At 32.8% G+C, this 22,500-nt stretch overlaps 1 protein-coding gene across 1 annotated transcript in view; it reads left to right on the top strand.

The window, feature by feature from the left end:
• LOC137631759 (uncharacterized) overlaps positions 1–22,500 on the top strand; it is a 161,880-nt gene that overhangs the window by 131,438 nt on the left and 7,942 nt on the right. The window contains exons 3-7 of the mRNA XM_068363693.1: positions 456–604; positions 4,639–4,756; positions 6,964–7,077; positions 10,309–10,445; positions 12,163–12,292. Coding sequence (XP_068219794.1) covers positions 456–604; positions 4,639–4,756; positions 6,964–7,077; positions 10,309–10,445; positions 12,163–12,292 — 648 coding nt within the window. The remainder of the gene's footprint in view (positions 1–455; positions 605–4,638; positions 4,757–6,963; positions 7,078–10,308; positions 10,446–12,162; positions 12,293–22,500) is intronic.

Below are 22,500 nucleotides of genomic sequence, written 5' to 3'. Positions count from 1 at the left end.
AGACACACGTACACGCAACGCCATCTCACAAGGATATGACTACTCCCTCTCCCCCTACTCGAGAGACTGGGAGTGCCCAGCGTGACCGAAAAGGTATATATATATATATATATATATATATATATATATATATATATATATATATATATATATATATATATATATATATATATATAATATATATATATATATATACTGTATATATATAATATATATATATATATATATATATATATATATATATATATATATATATATAAACTGTATATACATATATATATATATATATATATATATATATATATATATATATATACACTCTTACTCTTTATCATATTTGGGAGATCCTTTTAGTGTAAATTGAAACTGAATGATAAAAAGCTTATACAATATTTTTGTAACTATATCTATTCCAACGCCTCTTATTCCATTCAGCTATATTTCTCTTCCCTCAGAGACTTCTTTGGAGTTGACCTGGTCTTCGAAATTCTCTCTGTCTCTAAATGACGCCGTCAAGGGCTACGGCCTCTCCCTCACACGTCTCCAGCATTTCGACCCATTTGCCACAACCACAATTTACAGTTCCACCAATCTTCAGCACCAGGTAAGATTTAAAGTGATGTTGCTTCGTTATTGTCTATTAGTTTATATAGTTATCTATATGTGTCGCGTTTCAAAATAAGTGTTGTATATATATATATATATATATATATATATATATATATATATATATATATATATTATATATATATATATATATATGCGAAAGAAAACTAAAATAGAGGAGATATATATATATATATATATTTATATATATATAATATATATATATATACATATATGTATATATATGGATGCATGTATATATCTATCTATCTATCTATCTATCTATATATATATATGTGTGTGTATATATTATATATATACACATATATATATATATATATATATATATATATATATATATATGCAAAAGCAAACTAAAAATAGAGGATATTCTAACGTAAGAAAAAAGAAAAAAAAATGGACGTGGGCAGGACATAGAATGAGAATGACCAATTATAGATGGACATAAAGAATAATAGAATGTGTCCCTAGAGATTACAACAGAAGCTGGGAAAGGAAGAAAAGATTATGAATTAAAAAAACTGAAAGAATTTGCGGGCATAAAATGGCATAAAAAGGCCATAAACAGACGCGAGTGGAAGGATATGTCTGATGCATATGTTGAGCAGTGGGCTATACATAATATATATATATATATATATATATATATATATATATATATATATATATATATATATATATATACATAAATATATGTGTACATATATATACTGTATATATATGTAAATGTATATATATATATATATATATATATATATATATAAAGAGAGAGAGAGAGAGAGAGAGAGAGAATGTGTGTATATATATATATATATATATATATATATATATATATATACATATATATGATTGTATATAGGTTTCATTAGAGTATAGAATCAGATAAAAATGGGTCAAATTTCTTATAAAAATGCACCTTCCAAAATTTAGTGCATTAAGATAGAAGATCAACATGGATGAAAAAACATACTTGGGATAAAAACATAAGAGTATAAACATAAGGTAACCATAAAGGAAGTTTTAGATAAAGAGAGACAGACAATGAAGAATATCAATTTTGGTATATACATATATATATATATATATATATATATATATATATATATATATATATATATATATATGTATACATATATATATACAGTATATATATATATATATAATATATATATATATATATATATATATATATATATATATATATATATATATATATGTATGTATACATATATATATACAGTATATATAAATATATATAAATATATACATATATATATAAGTAGGTAATTCAAAGAGAAAAAACGTGATTTCTCAGAGAAATGTGGATGAGCAAAAATATCTCAGATATGTTACAAATGGAAATATATCTGAGAAGAATGTAGTCAGATGTCGATGGAGTGAGTATTCTCAAGATTTTTTTGAATGGAGAGGAAAGGAAAGGCAAAGTTGAATCACATAAAATAGATTGTAATAATGATAATGTAATTTTGAAAATGCTTGTTTAAGTGAATTTCGACGATATAAAAAAAAAAAAAAATTTAAGGGTTGAATAAACAAAAGAAACCAAGATATGATAGGACTATCTTAGGATTCTGCTGTTTCTTAGTGAAAATGTGATTGAGTGACTGACCAATGTGTTCAAGGTTCGTTTAAATAAGGAAAATGTGCCAAAGGAATGTATGAAGATGTTTATTTTCCCTTTGCTAAGTTAAAGACTATACAACAGACAAAAATCTAAGGGAAATGTTTCTTATTATAGTGGAAAGGCATATGGTAAGCCATTGATAGAGGAAGTGAGTCAAACAGGATGACTTAATAAGGAGGAGTAGTAAAAGTTCAGATAAGGATGTAACAGTTAAGTATTTGTTATGAAACACTTGAAGGTTTAAAGCCTGCTCATGAATGGCAGAGGCAAGGGACAATGACATTTCCCTATCGAACAGGACAATGCCCTAGAGACTAACCATATACATGATCAGCGGCCAAGTTCCCTCTCCACCCGAGCTAGGACTAAGAAGGGCCAGGCAATGGCTGTTGATGACTCAGCAGATAGACCTATAGGCTCCCCCAAACTCGCCATCCTTAGCTCACAAGGATGGTGAGGTTGCAACGACCAAAGAAACAAGTAAGTTTCAGCGGGACTAGAATCCAAGTCTGGCTTTCACCAGTCAGGGACGTTACTATTTCGGCCACCACAACCCTTACAATACTAATATATAGTACATGGTATATATAGGGTTGATGAAGGCAATACGATATGATAATGATGCAATGTAAATTATTTCAACCAAGTATGGTAAGAAGAAAATTTATTAATAGCGGTATAAGGTTTTCCAGATTAAAGTGAAGCATATTCTAAAATACCAATCTCTATGGGTGCTCTAAAGAAATATGAATCTTTAGTGAAGTGTGAAATAATCGGTTCATAATTTCTTTCCCAAAGGGGAAATGATGAAAGTAAATATGGGTAAGAGTAAGGGTAAATGGAAACGAGAAAGATCGAGCAATAAATGGACTGTTAAAGAACGAAAGCAAATGCAGTGGATAATTATAGGAAGGTTAGGGATGAGAAAGGTAACAAAATAGATTAAGAAAGGAACATAAAAAAGTGAATTTCAAAGAGAAATGATAACTGGAGTGTCTATGAAGCCAAATATTAAGTGTACAAAATATGGTTGAACATACCTTCCCTAAGTGGCATCTATACGAATAAAAGGAAAAGCAACTGCATGAGGCATTTTTGTGAAGTATGTGAGGGATAGAAAGAATAGAAATAAGTGGTATAAAGCTCAATATGGGTGAAAGGATGAATCCGAGGGTATGACTTGTTTCGGTCACATTGAAAAGATGGATTACGATAGAATAAAAAGACATATTTTTATGTGCTTTCGATATAGACTTAATGTACAGTATGCAAAAGCATAATGCTGCTTATAAGAGCTGTATATATCACGTAATGCTGTAAAAGCTATATGTTGTTCAGCAATTAAAGAATGAATGCAACATTAGTATTGTATTTACATCTTCTTTTGAACCCAACCACCATACCAATAAAGGAAAATATATTTAAATATATGATGAATGGAGAAGTATTGAACTAAAAGCTCAAGATAATGACGAATGGCGAAATCTAACCGAGGCCCTTTTCGTTAATAGGCGTAGGAGGAGATGATGATGATGATGATGATGAAACAATCTCAATAGATTTAGTAGATTTGAGAACAAAGCCCTCAGAAGAATATTGCGAGTTACATGGCAGCACAGGATTAGAAATGAAACTATAAGAGATTACTCGAGTGCCATATATGGATGAGATCATGGTGAGGGGTAGATGGATGGTTTGGGCATGCTCTTCGCACACCCCAAGAGAGAGTAGTTCACCAAACTTTCAACTGCGATCCTCAGGACACTAGAAGAGTTGGAAGTCCCAGGCCTACAAGGCTGAGGACTATGAAGCATGAAGTAAAAGATGATGAATGGAGAACTATTGAATTAAAAGCTCCAGATAGAGACAAGTGGTGAAATATAACCGAGGCCCTTTGCGATTTCACGTGTTTCAGTCATCAATGCTCTAGAAATTTTTGTTTCTTGGCATGTGATGTAAATTATATTTTCATAAAATCCTTTCGATTATTGTAAGATTGAAGTTCAAATAAAACGATGAAAATATTCGGTTTAAGATGTTCAATGTGAACAACATTAACGTTTTGAAAACATTTCAAATTATTCTTCATGGCCTCACAACAGAACTAACCTGTTTTATCCTTATATTGGACAAGTACAAAGATTTCAATAACCTATTTCATATTGCGTGTCTCATTATTTGATTGAAAAATATTTGAAACGCATATTTTATATATATATATATATATATATATATATATATATATATATATATATATATATATATATATATATATATATATATATATATATAGACATACACATGAAACCTAACATATTTACTCTCCTTTGCATTCGATTTTCTACTCGTTATACTTTTCCCAACAGTTTGGGGGTCTGAAGAGCAACGTCACTTACGGAGGTAAACTGGAAGCTTTGGTTGGTCCTCATTACTGGCCCTACAATTTGATCAACTTTACCTTTTCCTCGGCAGTTCTTGTTCCAGGTGAGTCCATCTTTCTTAATGGTTAAATCTCTACAATGTTTAGATTTTGAAGAAAATTAATCAAAGGTGATATAGGAGTACCTTAACTTTCCGCAATGATCGTGCATTCCCTGTAACCTAGATTATAGCAGGTCTTATGTTCCTACTGGTTATTCATTTGTTTGAATATTTAAAATCGTGAGTGTATCTTTTGAATGTTGATTTATATTCATGTGCATACAGTTACATACACAAATAAGAATCAGGTTATATATGAAATTTGTTTTTTAAAGAGAATCTTAAGAATACGCAAATTTGCATCTTAACCAGATGTATTCGCGCATTTGTGCAAGTTTTAGGTGCTTATAATTTTTTAATCTTCCCTGTTTAACGATGTACTTATATTTTCAGTCTTTATCCGTGTGTGTGTACTTTATTGAACCATTATCTTCTCCTTGAATGAAAATTACAATCTCTATTACTATCTGGTTTCAAATTAAAACTTGACTCAAGTATCGAAAAACCCAAACTCCCCTAATAGTGAAAGTCATTGGTGTCACATGAAAAGGATCACTTGTCATGAGATATTTTCTCTCACCTAGGAGGCCTAAACCCCGTCTCGGTCTTGTGGTAGATTTTAATATTACTTCAAAACATTGTCACTTCCTAAGCCAGCAAAATACTGATGGTAGATCTTAATACCAGCTGGCACTTAAACTCTTATTTACGCTTCCAAAAGGCTCAAATTACTGGTTACACTACCACTTGCACTTACTGCACAGCCTATAAAACGTTCACAACGCTTTCAGAAGACTAACGGCAGTAAGTTCATATGGTGGTGTAGAAAATTATTTTAGCCTCTTACAAGCGTTTTAAACGTTGTAAATGCTGTGCAATAGGTGCAAGGGGTGGTTTAGCTAGTGATGTTTAATTTCAGAATTTGTGATATGTCTTATTTTATCCACAGTTAGAACAAATAAATGTAGCTTGCTAGTGATACGATTATGTCCTTGTTTGGTTGAATTATAAGACAGCCCTTGGTTAAAGACTAACGCTTTCAGTACAGATGAACATTGCGTGACTTTGATACCTCTAATTATCATTTTAGGATAGAAATATTCTGACCATATTATCTAAATCATAGACATTGCTATTAACAATGCCGGAAACGCCATATCATAAGGTGTACATTAGAAGACATATGCCTTAGACCATATAGAATAATGATTTTTTATTACTTCATAAGCTGAAATGGGTCTAACAGACTCATTGAAATAATTCACCAACACCTACAGTAATAAAGTGCTGTGGAGTATATAGAGTTTTCCGTAGCTTACTCACCGAGAGCTTTTATTTAGATTTTTAATTAAGCATATCCATTTTGGAAAGTAACAGCGATAGCAAAGCAATAAAGTGCTGTGGGGATATTATATAGTGTTTTCGCTGAGACCTTTCATTTAGATTTTTAATCAAGCATATCCATTTTGGAAAGTAACAACGATATGTTGGAATGTTCAATATGTTAACGCTGACCTTGCCTTTTCTTTTCATCGTACACTTAGAACAGTCTCTGGGACAAATGATATTAAAATAGTATCGTTAAAACATGAAAATAATCCCAAGGTAATAACAGGGTTACCCTAATATTATATGAATAATATCAAGATAAAACAAGAAAATTAAATCTTTACGCTAACTATCTTTCTTTTCAACTTTTGAACGCTGTCCCTATCACTCCATCATGGTATTCAAAGTTGACAGCCATAATATAAAGGGTGCATTTAAGTAGTAGGTGTACATAGTGATATTGTAATTATAACCTGCATCATGAAAACAAACATAATAAAGCTGTCTTCATCCTTCAGCTCAACAACTAACTCCTGACCCTATCATTTCTTACAGCACAAAGATCCAGGATTCGTAAAACTATTAGTTTTCTTAGCGACGAACGAAAACATTAAGGACAAACACTCTGTTAGCCTTTTGTAAACTCACTTTCATAACAAACGTCTTTACCAATTTTGGTTAAGTTATTATTAATAGTATAATTGTGAAAATTTTTATTATATACATAACCGTTGCTGTTGTGTTGCTACATTGAGAGAGAGAGAGAGAGAGAGAGAGAGAGAGAGAGAGAGAGAGAGAGAGAGAGAGAGAGAGAGAGAGAGAGAGAGAGAGGATATGGCTGTTAGTTTTTAAGATAGTTTTATGACTTCATTATCTTGCAGGAGTTGGTCTTGGACAACGAGGGGTAGCCCATCGACCGACCAGCAACACTGCAGATTTAGGAAAAGTAGCTGTGGGCGTTACCTTGCGATGGTCACATTCACCCTTTACGACGGGTAATTCAATTGAATTTTTATTTCTCTTCCTTCTAATTCAAGCTCCTCTGATGTAAGTATTTTAAGGTGTCATTTCATCCGCGTAAATCTACGTCTTGCAAATTTTCTTTTTACTGTGAAAAGAAAGACATACTCAGAGAATATTACTTCGATAGTTATTTAAAGAAAAAGCCACTAAAATTATCGAAAGTTAATGTTAGGCTTTGTCGTATGTAAACACTCTCCTAATTGGCCAACAACATTGTTCTTTTTGTTTATCCGTTTTGTTAGATAGTTTGCTGGCAAGTTCTAGCATTTCTCTTATATAAAGTTGAAACTATTGAAAATTCATCTTGTGACCAGATTGTTTAAGGCTACTCTTCCTGCATTTTAGAATTGTGGGGACTTCAAATAAATGTACATTATTGAAATTTTTTCGTAAAAACGGTAAAAATCCTGGAATAAATGTTGCCTGACATTTACCGTTTTAAAAACGGATAGTAACAAAGTAAGATGAAATTACGGTCGCCTGTATTTTACTGGAATACGGCTGAGAACAGTATATTTTTACGAATGTCCGATAAAAATTACGGTTTTTTTAAAAGCGTACCTTGTCCATTCGCATGTCCCAAAAATAAAGTTTCACCTTTGTATGTATTAAATACCGGTGATTTTGTCTTTGATTGCGCATATGTGAATTATAAACAAGACCAATCAGAGATTTCTGACCTCCGCCAAAGGTTGATGGATTCGTCCATGGCCTAAGATCTATCTGTATTGGAAATTTCGTTAAAATCCATCCATTTGTTTTGACTTTATCGTTAAAATTGCGAACAATGCAAATCCTGATGAGGATCATCTCCAAAATTTAATGTGGTGAAAATTTCGTAAAAATCCTTCGAGTAGTTTTAACGTTGTCTTTAAATCTGGATCCGGATCCGGAGACTCTCCTTTTCATGGGGTCGGCCATGACCGAAGATCTATCTGTGGTGAAAATTTCGTCAAAATCCGTCGAGTAGTTTTAACGTTGTCTTTAAATCTGGATCCGGATCCGGAGACTCTCCTTTTCATGGGGTCGGCCATGACCGAAGATCTATCTGTGGTGAAAATTTCGTAAAAATCCTTCGAGTAGTTTTAACGTTGTCTTTAAATCTGGATCCGGATCCGGAGACTCTCCTTTTCATGGGGTCGGCCATGACCGAAGATCTATCTGTGGTGAAAATTTCGTCAAAATCCGTCGAGTAGTTTTAACGTTGTCTTTAAATCTGGATCCGGATCCGGAGACTCTCCTTTTCATGGGGTCGGCCATGACCGAAGATCTATCTGTGGTGAAAATTTCGTCAAAATCCTTCGAGTAGTTTTAACGTTGTCTTTAAATCTGGATCCGGATCCGGAGACTCTCCTTTTCATGGGGTCGGCCATGACCGAAGATCTATCTGTGGTGAAAATTTCGTCAAAATCCGTCGAGTAGTTTTAACGTTGTCTTTAAATCTGGATCCGGATCCGGAGACTCTCCTTTTCATGGGGTCGGCCATGACCGAAGATCTATCTGTGGTGAAAATTTCGTCAAAATCCTTCGAGTAGTTTTAACGTTGTCTTTAAATCTGGATCCGGATCCGGAGACTCTCCTTTTCATGGGGTCGGCCATGACCGAAGATCTATCTGTGGTGAAAATTTCGTCAAAATCCGTCGAGTAGTTTTGACGTAATACTGTCCACAGACACGCGGACAAATAACTAAAGCGACTGATCAACTTAAAACGCTGACAGTACTCTTATGAATTCCTTTGTTAGTAAAGACGTTTTTATATTCCGTGCTGTTTTTTACTTGTCCTTATCATTTATCTCTTAATTAGAACGTATTAGGAAAAGAGGAAAGGATAAAAGCAAGAGATATAAGAATCTGCCCGCCACACACCCCTCCCCCCTCCACGAAATTTACAGAAATTTTATAGGTGCTAATTTTTTGTGAGAATTTGAGATGCAAGACATAGGGAGACTGGTGGTGTATTTTAGTAAAATGGCAATTCTTGAATAATGCGGAATAACGGTGACCTAAGCGATATAGACAAGCACCAGTTTTCAATATTATTTCACGTGGTTGCCTTCAAAGAGGAAATAAATCCTTGCAAGTTAAGGTATGGAAATGAATCAAAGGTCCAGTGTGGACTTCTGAACTATGACCAACTAAGTCCCGGAACTATCAGAAGTTGTTGGAATAATCTGGCATTGTTGCAATGCAACGCTTGCTCACATGTTTCGAAATAGAACAAACTCAAGGGGCATTCATGTACTGTTTTGTTGTTAAGGGAATTAAAAAAGTGCTACCCGATGTTGGTTTTGGTGGTTACTTTATATTAAGTTATAAGATTTCAATACCATGCTAAAAGAATTGTATCGTATGGCCAATCTTTGCGGACGAGGGTAGGAAATCTTTTGTAGCTTCAAATCTATGATACATTTTGATGAAATAGTCCATATATTCAGGTTATTTTATGTCGTAGAAATAAGTTAGTTTAAAAATTTCAAGTGTTTTCGATAAGTCATTCTTCGGTTTTATAGAGACTTACTGAGAAATTAACTCATTTTTCCGATATTCGTCCAGACAGACCATCCGAATAGTAGAAGCATGCGACATGTATTGAGAAGGAGGAAATTTCGAACAAATCAGAGATGATTTGAGAAACGGACTCTTAGTCTAGGTGAGATAACAAGGTATATGAATTACGAGTTAGATGAAGACGACCCATTGTATGACGGAAAAAAATGTTTAGGTACCCCTTTAGCTATCCCGAGAAACGGCCTAGTAAGCATAGAGGCAAATAGTTCTCAAAGTTTCAACTGACGAAAAATCTTCGGCAGAATGTCATGTAATTCTAAAATTACATTTTCATATCTTCCAGGCAGCTGAGGCAAGGTATGTATTGGTAAACAAAATTGCAGACGATGCATTCATATTACCAGCAGTTGCTCACAGATGACGTCAAAAGATATAATCCTTTCTTTAAAATTCTCCACTAGAAAAAAAGACAAGAGGCAGCCAGTCTGAGAAGTTATAATTAAAGCTAATGAAAACAAAAGGAGTAACTAGGATAGACTAGAATGCAGGAGTATCACATGAGAGCACAAATAAAGGTTATAAAAATATCGAAGATAATAAGCTGTGGATGCCATGAATCTGCCTGAGGGCACAATATAGGAGTTGATAAAAATCATAATGAATAATACTATTTCTATCATTTCTTTATCTCAGGAGCACTCACATCCAGCGAATGGGATGCCGGCGGTGGTCGACCAGAAGGTCTGAAGCCTGATGGCTATCTTCTTCAGATATGGGATCACAAACATCTTATGCTCAAGGTCACGACTTCAGTCTCGGGCAAACACGATGTAAGTTTCTACTGAGAGTTGAAAGACTTCCTTATCTAGAGTAGTGTTATGAAAGTACTGGAATATAAATTCGGATCATGATCAAATTCATCTTCCTTGAGAAAGAATATAATTTTGTTGTAAACGTAGTATTGAACCGGGATCCAAGTTTTATCCTTTTCTAACAGTCAATTAATTAGACTAGTTTGATTTTTATGTGGTATGTTGATTATTTTTATGTGCGTTAACAACACTCATTTCTATATTCTAAGCGTGTTTTCCTTCGACACCCTGCAGAGTAAGGATCAAGGGATTTGTATTGATCATGGAATGTTACAAGTGGGAAACGGATATTCCTTTGCAACCCACAGGACTTGCTTGGTGCTAAAGACCCCCAGCTTAATTGTAGTTAGGTCACAAGATGAATTTTAGAGGAAATGGTAGCTCATATTGACCAGGGAGGCTGGGTGTCACTAGTTCCCAAAGTTATTATAATAAATAGTTTTCTGTTTTGTTACTCAAGAAAGTCGACAGAACAGAAATGTGATGGCCTATTTGTAACGTCACTGCCTGGTGATTGCCAGACTGAGGTTCGAGTCCCTCTTATACTCGATAGTTCCTTTAATGTCTGCAACCTTACCATCCTTGTGAGCTACGGATGTGGGGTTTGGGGGAGCCTAAAGGTCTACCTGGTGAGTCACCAGCAGCCATTGCCTGGATATCCCAGGAGATGGGGGTTGGGTGCTGATCATATGTATATATGGGCAGTCTCTCGGGCATTGTCCTGCTTGCTAGGGCAATGTCAATGTCCCTTGCCTCTGCCATTCATGTGTGGCCTTTGAAAATTTAAACCTAAGAATCAACATTTGCTGCAGTGTCAATAATAACTTATGTATTTGATTTCTTTGATATAACTGCTTATTAATTATATTATGGTGTTACTTACACTGGTTGATTTGAAAACAATATGATAAGTTCTGTAATGCATTATCTTAGATGAATTTATAATACTAACACTTATCTTATAGGTACTAAAAATTAGGAAACACATTTGTTCAGAAAATATGCATACTATAATAAAATTGCACATGGAGCTGGAGGAATACCAGTGTTCTACTTGATGTATACAAAGATAAACGTATCGAAAAGAGTATAAATATCAAATAAGCATAAAGGAAATTGGGAAAAATAATTTTCAAGGTGATATTAATCATATATCTGTACGGGACACGTGGGGGAGCAACAAAAGGGCCGTTTAAAGGTTTGAGGTTTAAAGGTCACTCGTGAATGGCAGACGCAAGGGGCAGTGAGAATGCCCTAGAGACTGACTATTTATACATATGATCAGCGCCCAGCCCCCCATCCCCTCCATCCAGGCTAGGAGCAGGAAGGGCCAGGCGATGGCTGTTGATGCCAAAAATCTCCATCCTTGGCTCACACGGATGGTCAGATTGCAGACACTCAACGTCCAGCAGATCGCCAGGCAGAGACGTTTCCAAAAGGCTACCTGTTTCAGTGGAAAATCTATAAAGTTATGGAAAAAGCCTCGCTAGAGGAGATATATGATTATTAATCAATAAACAGAAACCAAAAAGTATGATGAAATGAAGATAAATGTGTTAAACAATTTAGGGAATACATCTAATAATGCTGATAATGAAGAAAAACAATGCACAGATACATTTATGTAAATAGGGTGCATTTTTTTATTTCTAATTATGAAATCATTTTCAAACAGGGCTGTATTGCTAACGTTGGTGGTTTGTCGTTGGATACGGCTTACAAAGCAACGTTACAAGGACTCCATGCTGACGGTCGAGTTGGAACCACTCTCTCGTTTTCTTTGGATGCTGGAGGATTTTACGTTGGTGATTATGCCTATAGCTTTCTTTATCTAATGCTTTTAGGTTTGATTTTAGCTAGTGAATTTGTATATGTCATCTGTTGATTCATACTTTTAAATCTCTTTTTTAATAACTCTTCAAGTTCAATTTTTGCTAGTGAATTTGCATAGCTCACCTGCTGCTTCAATTTCTCAAATAAGTTTTGGTTTTAAAAGTCGTTTAGATAATTCATTGATATTACAAGACATGAAACAAAGACCCATACTGCCAGAGTAGGTATATATCAATAAGTGAAATCCTATTAGGGTGCTACTTATTGTAAGTAAAAAAAATCCCATGAATTGACGATTCCGAAAAAGCTATGAATTTATTTCCATGATGCGTCAAAACGCAAAACAAAAAAGTTATAGATACTACTGTCTTGTCCATATAATCAGACGAACACTTGTTCTCCATGTCAAAGAAGTAAAAATATTCAAGCATATATATACATATATATATATATATATATATATATATATATATATATATATATACAGTATATATATATATATATATATATATATATATATATATATATATATACATATTTATATATATACAGTATATATATATATATATATACATACATATTTATATATATACATATATTTATATATATACAGTATATAAATATATATATATATATATATATATATATATATATATATATATATACAGTATATATAAATATATATATATATATATATATATATATATATACATTTATATATATACAGTATATATATATATATATATATATATATATATATATATATATATATATATGTCTTTTACTGTTGACTCATGAAGATAAATGCTCTCATGTCCAGAAATATCCATCATATTATAGTAAGCAAAGTAGCTGAACTGGTGCCGTTAGATTGATTTTCAAAAGGCCACCGTAAGTGATTTGGCCAGGCAAAATAGTCGCACTCTACAGAATGTTATGACTTATCAGTTTTAACAATGCTTTGTAACAAGATTTTCTCAACCAAACGGTCTCAGGTTTTTCGTATTTTTGAAGTGGATAAAAAACATATATAATAATTTTTTATAGAATTTAAGATGATAATGATGTTAATTCTTCCATAATCAGGCTAATCGTCCGATCTGAGCTCTTTTTTTTTATTAATTTTTCCCAGTTATATATCTAAATTATTGTCTTGATTTTCTCTGATGTTATACCGTTATACACTTAGGCCTATATATGTGCACATGTACGCCCTTTCTGATTCTATTATCGGTAAAACATTTTAACGATCAAATATTTCCAAGTGAGGAAATGCGGACATTTTTGTTTCAATAATGCTTCGTAAACACTTTAGTGGTAAACTTTGACCTTTTACAGTAGACCTATAACGGCATGAACCACTCAAAACTCCTTCCTAAGTTCAAATTCCAGAGTAAAGTAATGAAGGAGCAGTAGTTCTCGCTACAGTATTAGGTTCAGGTTCAGGTTCAGGGTCGAGGCCAAGCCTTTGCAACGGTCTAGTAATCTCGCGATTTGAATTTATCATCCTGTCATCTTTCTATCTATTTATCCACATCAGTTATACAACTTTCTTCTTTTCTAAATTTATATTCCTTTCACTAGATAAAAATTATCCTATTATTTTCTATAAGTCTTCTTCGTAAGGGCATTGTAGTCAATGAATTAATTTTTCTTTTCTATATCCCTGTCAAAAAAAAAAAAAAAGTTAAATCTTCTCCCTTATCTTCACATAAATCACCGTTTACACTTCTCCCCTTTGTGTCAATTTACAATGTTTAGTGTTGAAAGGCGGTGGAAGCCGAAAAGTAAACTGGAGAGAGGCGTTTTCGTTCTCGTCTCGAGCAGGGGGAGAGGAATGAAATGACGGTTATGAAGGTTATCCACGAACAATCCTCGGTGGGAGGAGAGAAAATGGTTCTTTCTCGGAAAAAGGGGTTTTGAGATATTTAGACTTGAAAAGGAAGGTTGGAAGAAACGTTGGTCGTGACGTAAAAAGGAATTTGCGAAAGTAATTGTATACACGTGTAAGTAGTGGAGTTTATTAATAAAAGCAATCAATGAGAATTCACGAAGAAATAAATCATATGATGAGAAAAAATGATGGTAAGGTCTTAGTATTCAAATCGACATATGAAGACTTCCCTGCCATAGACCTATGAATATGTAATAGAGTGTTTATATATGTATGTATGTATGCATATATATATATATATATATATATATATATATATATATATATAGATATATATATATATATATATATATGTATATGTATATATATATATATATATATATATATATATATATATATATATATGTATATGTATATATATATATATATATATATATATATATATATATATATATATATATATTAGAAACACGGTGAAAAAAATAAATATATCAATTGGGTGGGAAATTTGAATAAAGTTAAATTGGCTGATATAGTCCTACTATTACATATAAAAACATGCTGTATGACTCTAAAATATACTGAAATATGAAATAAAGTACCATATTTTTTGTTCATACCTGTATATTATTTGAAAAATTCATAAATAAGAATACTTCAAACTCTCTGAAGGTAGTTAGAAGGTCTCAAAGCTGAATGATCTATTACTCTTTGTACAATACAAAACAAAGTTAAGATTGAATATATTCATAAAAAAAAATAAATAAATAAAAAGTTAGGAAATGGGCAACGAATAATGAAGATTATTGTTTTATCGAATTTTTCATATGTAATTCGATTTCAGATGGTTTTCACCTATTTATGGTCATTAAAACTTCGATACTGCAAGATTCATTTTGAAAACATGAACAATGATATATTATACAGTACCAATATCGAACTGTACCCTACCGCTATAATCAAGAAAAAATAATCACTAAGACTCAGAAAACAAGAGTATCATTCATTTTTCAAAACATTTCCCTTCTGGCCTTCTATAAAGGCTTATTATCACAATCTGTTACGATCTTAATGTTGCAAAGTTGCTGAAGATTCGAGTCATAATGCCTATTACAAAGCAGAATTAGTTGGCCTGATTCATTAACATGGTAATTTTCCATGACTACGTAATCAGCAATATACGTTTGCTTATTGTCCTGACGGTGAATATATAGCACATGTTTTGCTATTTCGTGTTCGGTTACTCTGGAATTATGTCTGTGCTATTCGCCATGTTAAAGTTTTATAAGGATCTTCCATTAGCCGTTATTAAGCAAAACATAATGTTATCATAATCTATAAGATCCTAGTTTTGTATATTCTGGTGAAATATCGAGACCACTTTATAAAATCACGTAATATTAGAACCATTAATAACGACTGATTTAATTACTTTGAAGAATTTTCTATAACAAGAAAGTTGATTCCACTTTTTCTTTACTTTAGTTTTACCGTTTTCTTTGTTGCTATCTTATGGGTGTCTTCAATATAATATTTAAGCCATTTGTCAGTCCAAGAACTGCTGCATGTTGAGAACGACTATAATAATGATAATAATAATAATAATAATAATAATAATAATAATAATAATAATAATAATAATAATAATAATAATATTGGATGATGATGATTACGAATATATATACATACATATATATATATATATATATATATATATATATATATATATATATTTGGGCTCAGGCCATGTCGTCCTGATGGAAGTTCTTCGTCAGTAGCTTCTTAAGTTATATTTGACTACAAGGGAAAGAATATAACCTAGGAAGCTACTAACGAAGGAACTTCCATCAGGACGACATGGCTACCTCACCCAAAAATAGATTTTCCGTTATATACATATATATATATATATATATATATATATATATATATATATATATATATATATATATATATATATATATATATATGTATATATATATATATATATATATATATATATATATATATATATGTATATATATATATATGTATATATATATATATATATATATATATATATATATACGTATATATATATATATATATATATATATATATATATATATATATATATATATATATATCGCTACATTTAAAGAACCTCAGAAAAATGGCTTTAAAGTTTTGAAACTTCAAAACGCCATAACTCATATCTTAAAACATATTTTCATATGGTCTGACTATTTGGAAATGTTGCAAAGCTAGAAATTTTAGGATATGCCTAAAAAATAAAAATTCATATGACTCATTGATGATTTACACAACAGCTGTAGTATTTTTTAAATCACTACCACGCCCTTATTTTTCAAGATATTTACGTTTCTTTTACTTTTTTTTTTTGGACACTTTAAGATCGAACAGTGATTTAGCATGAGCCAATTAAGCGTGTAATTGAACAATTGATTGGCACATGATTGATGGTATCATCGATTGCAAGATTAATGACAAAACTAAGAAATAGCTCAGTTGGAAGCTTATAATTTGCGTCAGGTTAGGTTTATATGAATACCATATTGGCTGTTCGAAATGAAAATCTGTAATACAGTAAAACTTTACCGAATGTTTACGTCTCCTAGAATGACCAAGCACATGATTGATGGCATGATTAATCGCATGACACATGATTGATGGCATGACTGATTGCAAGATAGATAAACGACAATGCTAAAATTGGCAAAAGAGAAAAGAAAAAAAAGGTGTGGTAGGCCTACTGTTGACCCTTATTGCATACATTATAACTACAGTAAGAACACAAATAAGAAAATAACATTGATAGTAATAATAAAATCAATCTATAATGTTAAAATTAACATGCAAAGAAACCAAGAGTGATCATAATGATGATAAAACAGCATGTAAAAGATGATTGGTCACACTTACGTTCAGCCGTGTAGTGAAGAGGTAGAAGCTTGCCGTTTTTTGGTCATAATCCAAAACGATAGAAAACCCCACTATTTAGACTATTATCACTCGATGTGGCGGGTTGTGGATTATCAGCATACTCCGTATCACTGCTAGACATCATCTTGAGTATCAACAATTCTTAAAATTGCCAATAAACCAATAAATCCCGCACACACACGAAGTCCGACAAAAATCAAACATGCCCGCCGAATATGTAAACACTATGAGCTGCTAACCGGAACCGTTCACGAGCGTTAAATTTTTCAGCAAAATAATGTTTTAGAATGTTTATCGGCCAATTCTTTCTTTTACTACAAATTATAATCATATAATTGATTTTAGAATATAATCTTACTATTGTGAAGAACGATATGAAATACAATCATGAAGTAAAATATTTGAAATTACGGTGCCGTATGGCATCCTGCTTCATTTATCACCGATGACCAACTATAGATATCATACGACGAGAGATAGGCGATTGGTTTGTGGGTGCGTTCAGCCAGCCACTTCTAATCGCAAGGTTAAAAATAATATGCACAATCAATGCAACTTTACATCCATCTTCCATTTCTAGGATTTTTAACTCGCTTATAACATTCTAAAGAAGAGAAATAGTGCCATCCAGACGTACGACAAACTGAAAGTCCAAAATGTGGAGAGTGAGCATTAGGGGTTTCTTATATTTATGATGCCCAAGCTGAATGGAAGTATATTTATCATTAACTCTCATCCATTTCAGATGATACCTTCCTACCATTCATCAACAAAGTTGAAAATTATAAATTTATTTTCATTGATAATTTTCTCAGTTTTGAATGTTTATTCAGTGTAAGGTTACAGTTATTGTGGTTCATGTCATTTTTATTGCTCAACTTTTTAAATTGCGGTTCATAATATGTAAGTCTGCCCTGCATGGCAACTTCCACCAAATTTACTTGAAGAAAAAAGTTAACAAAGGGCAATTTACTTTTACTGTTGGTCATTGCCTTTAGTTTTCATATATGTGTTCTGATTGCATTACATTGGCCCTCGTAAAACGCTTAAGCTCGATAGCTTCTTGTAGTGTCTGTGGCCTCACCCTCATTGTGAGCTAAGGTTGGGGATTTGGAGGAGCCTATAGGTCTACCTGCACGGTCATTAGCAGCCATTGCCTGGCCCTCCCTGGTCCTAGCATGGGGGGAGAAGAGGCCTGGGCGCAGATCGTATGTATATATGGTCAGTCTACAGCAGCGGTCGCCAACCTTCCAAACTTCCTGGACCACTAAATGCATAATTCAAAATTTGGCGGACCACCAACATGAATTTTTAAAAAGAAGTTAGATCATCTATATATCTAGAACGGGCACTCGGTGGAACGCATACCTCCACCACCGTCACTTTTGTCACGAAAAAAAAAAAAAAACTGATGATGATGTGAGTATTTGATTCATAAGCAATTATAAGATAGGCAATTGAATTGTGCACATTTGGCACTAGTTTTATGCAAATCAGATAAAGATTAGCCACGATATGGGAAAAAGATGTTTTTTTACCTTTTCGTTATCTTTGCATAGTCTTTTAACCCATTCACTCCCTAAATCTAATCTAATTGTCCTTGGGTCATTTGCAATCATCACACCAAATTTCCTGAGATTCGGTTTAATAGTTTTTAAGTTATGCGAATAACAAACACACAGACAGACATACAAACAAATAAATACACAAACAAGAGTAATGACATCACTATATTATTATTATTATTATTATTATTATTATTATTAATTACTAAGCTACAACCCTAGTTGGAAAAGAAGAATGCTATAAGCCCAGGGGCCCCAACAGGGTAAATAGCCCAGTGACGAAAGGAAACAAGGAAAAATAAAATATTTTAAGGACAATTAAAACATTAAAATAAATCATTCCTATATAAACTATAAATACTTTAACAAAAAATAAGAAGAGAAATTAGGTAGAATAGTGTGCCCGAGTGTACCCCTCAAGCAAGAGAACTCTAATCCATGACAGTGAAAGGCCATGGTATAGAGGCTATGGCACTACCCAAGACAGTGGTTTGATTTTGGAGTGTCTAAAGAGTCTCCTCTACCCTTACCAAGAGGAAAGTAACTACTGAGCAATTGGGTAAAGAAGAATTGTTTGGTAATCTCAGTGTTGTCAGGTGTATGAGGACAGAGGAGAATCTTTGAAGAATAGGCCAGATGTATGTGTAGGCAAAGGGAAAGAACCGTAACCAGAGAGAAGGGTCCTATGTAGTACTGTCTGGCCAGTCAAAGGACCCCATAACTCTCTCGCGGTAGTATCACAAGATAGGCAATTGAATTGTGCACATTTTGGCACTAGTTTCACGAAAATCGGATAAAAATTTACTACGATATAGCAAAAACACATTTTTTACCTTTTCGTGACTTTCACCTTGACCTTTGAACCCAATCACTCCAAATTCTACGTAAATTGTCCTTGGATCATGGCCAGTCTTCCCACCAAATTTTATGAGATTAAGTGATATAATTTTTGAGTTTCGTGATTCGTGTTTTACCATTTCGTGACCTCGGACTTTACTTTTGACCCAATCACCCCCAAAATATCATCAAATTGTCCTTCGATCATGGCAATCATCGCATATAATTTCATGAGATTTGGTCAAATACTTTTCGAATTATGCAAATCACAACCACGAACACATACAACCGTAGGCCTATCAAAACACAACCTTGGCTGCAAAGAAGCTAGCGAAGGTTATAACAAACAGAGAACTTTCGTTTTATTAATGCAGTATTTTATATAAAGTTCCAGTTTAATTATTACAAAAAATGAAAATTTCCAGTTTATTTAAGCATTACACATTTTTAGTGAGATATTTACTTATGTTTATTTAAAATAATCTCCAATTACGTTACTGTAAGATTTTGTCATTCCAAGATCGGTAGGGAGTCTTAATTTCTATAACAGATATAAATATTTTTTCACACAAATGTATTGTTAAAAATTTAATAAGAAATTCCTTGCCTTTCACTGAATGAAGAGTTTTCACATTTTATGGAGAGCCAAAAATGAGGTCTTGATAAGGATGACTGGAATTTATATTTTTTATACTATAATAGATCGATGAGGCTTTCTTTTTCATTCACACTTAAATGTTTAATGTTAGTTTCAATGCTTGCTAGAAACGGATCTATCATCCGCATATTGCCATGCCAAGGGTATTCTTCGTTTGTGTTACAACAACCCAAAAATTATGTCGATCACTAAGTGCTGTTGAATGAAGCTTATCAGACAAGAGGCCTTTAATAATGATGTCTTCAGCAACCATTCTTTTGAAGAACCTACTTTTTTTTTGCATATTTTAATACATTCTTTGAAAATGTTATACGGTTTCATTAGCTAAGTCTGAGTGTTTTGATTGCAAGTGACTTTCAGAACACACAATAACAGGATCTTAAATTAATCAAAATTTCATCATTTCTTTTCAACTCCAGTTCGAATGTTTTTTTTCTAAAGGTGCTTGACGAGGTCTGTGGATGCTCTGATTTATGATTAGGTCACGGTTAAGTGAAGTATAAATATTATCAACAGTTATTCTATCTTTGGTTTTACTAAAGAAATGCAAAATGATTGCTTGCTTTTCCTTACTGATTATTCTATTTTATTTGAATCTGAAAGCCAAAACATGAAGGAAGAATTGGTAATTTGAGCAACAACTAGTTATCCATCGTGTTTGATAAGTTTCACATATAACTGTTGCCTGGCTCCTGCTGAAGCAGGGTAGGTAGGTAACTGTGTTCGTTACGGTTATGAAACTACATAAAACTACACCAGGAAAAATTCATTTATAATGTTTAATTTATTGTAATTAATATTACTGTTAGTTACTTAATTCTGTTCTTTTCTGGTAAATTCTGGATTCAAATTTGCAAAACTGGGTTCTCTGTCTTTCGCGTAATTTGTATTAGGGTTTCCTGAAGAGGATTAATAAAACGAAAATGGAAATAACATCCAAATTTTTCTGCGGACCACCAAAATTTTCTCCACGGACCACCGGTTGACGACTGCTGGTCGACAGGGCATTATCCTGCTAGCTAGATCATTGTGCAGTCCTTTGCCTCTGCCACTCATGAGTGGCCTTTAAACCTATAAGCCTTTAAATCAGCCTCATAGAAAGTTACGAAGCACTGATGTTTGCAATGACGTACCGGCCCTGGTCGATACGAATAGTTGCTGGAACATAAAAGTCAATGACGTCATACTCATGTACTACTTTATTTTATCGTTCTGTTTCATCTGTTAAAGTTTTCAATATTAGATTTTTTATTTTGATAATTAATTGTATCATCATTGATGTTTGAGATGCTGAAAAAAAGATACTATAGGGAAAGTTGTATAAACTGAAATAAGTGAAAATACGTTGGATATACACAGAATAATTTATTTCAAAATTTAATTATCATCATCATCTCCTCCTACGCCTATTGACGTAAAGGGCCTCGGTTAGATTTCGCCAGTCGTCTCTATCTTGAGTTTTTAATTATATTCTTCTCCATTTATCATCTCCTACTTCGCACTTCATAGTCCTCAGCCATGTAGGTCTGAGTCTTCCAACTCTTCTAGTGCCTTGTGGAGCCCAGCTGAACGTTTGGTGAACTAATCTCTCTTGGGAGTTCGAAGAACATGCCCAAACCATCTCCATGTTGCATCCCTCATCATGATCTCATCCACATATGGCACTCGAGTAATCTCTCTTATAGTTTCATTGCTAATCATGTCCTGCCATTTAACTCCAAATATCCTTCTGAGGGCTTTGTTCTCAAAATCTATTGGACATTGTTTCATTATCACACCATGACATGTCCATGGAATAACACCGATTTCACTAAACTGATATTGGTCTAATTTTTATTGTAATTTCAGGCGATTTGATTTCCAAATTCAAAATTTCCATGAAATTTACTATGTGAAGTTTTAACTAGATTTAATGCACATTCAGGAAAGCCTTTGAATATGAACTGCTGGTAAAGATATAGTTAGCATACGCTCTAGTAAATTCTTTGTATAAAATTCGCCTCCACAATTTTCTGAGGGAGCGATTATTTCTGCTCCAAGTCATTTTTCAAATAGGCAAGAAGTAACCTTGCCAGGTATTGATATATGCGTTATTCAGAATGTATAAATCTTTCTCTTTGAAGCCATTTGGATTAAATTTACAGCCTCACTCTCAGATGCTCATGAGAACTTATTGTTATATACCATATACTAAGATACCCAAATGAATTAGAGCTTGGATTTTATATATATATATATATATATATATATATATATACATATATATATATATATATATATATA

This window comes from Palaemon carinicauda, chromosome 40 (genome assembly GCF_036898095.1).
Source record: "Palaemon carinicauda isolate YSFRI2023 chromosome 40, ASM3689809v2, whole genome shotgun sequence".
Lineage (NCBI taxonomy): Eukaryota > Metazoa > Arthropoda > Malacostraca > Decapoda > Palaemonidae > Palaemon > Palaemon carinicauda.
The sequence above is the reverse complement of the archived record's forward strand: the minus strand, read 5'-3'. Positions and strand labels throughout refer to the sequence as shown.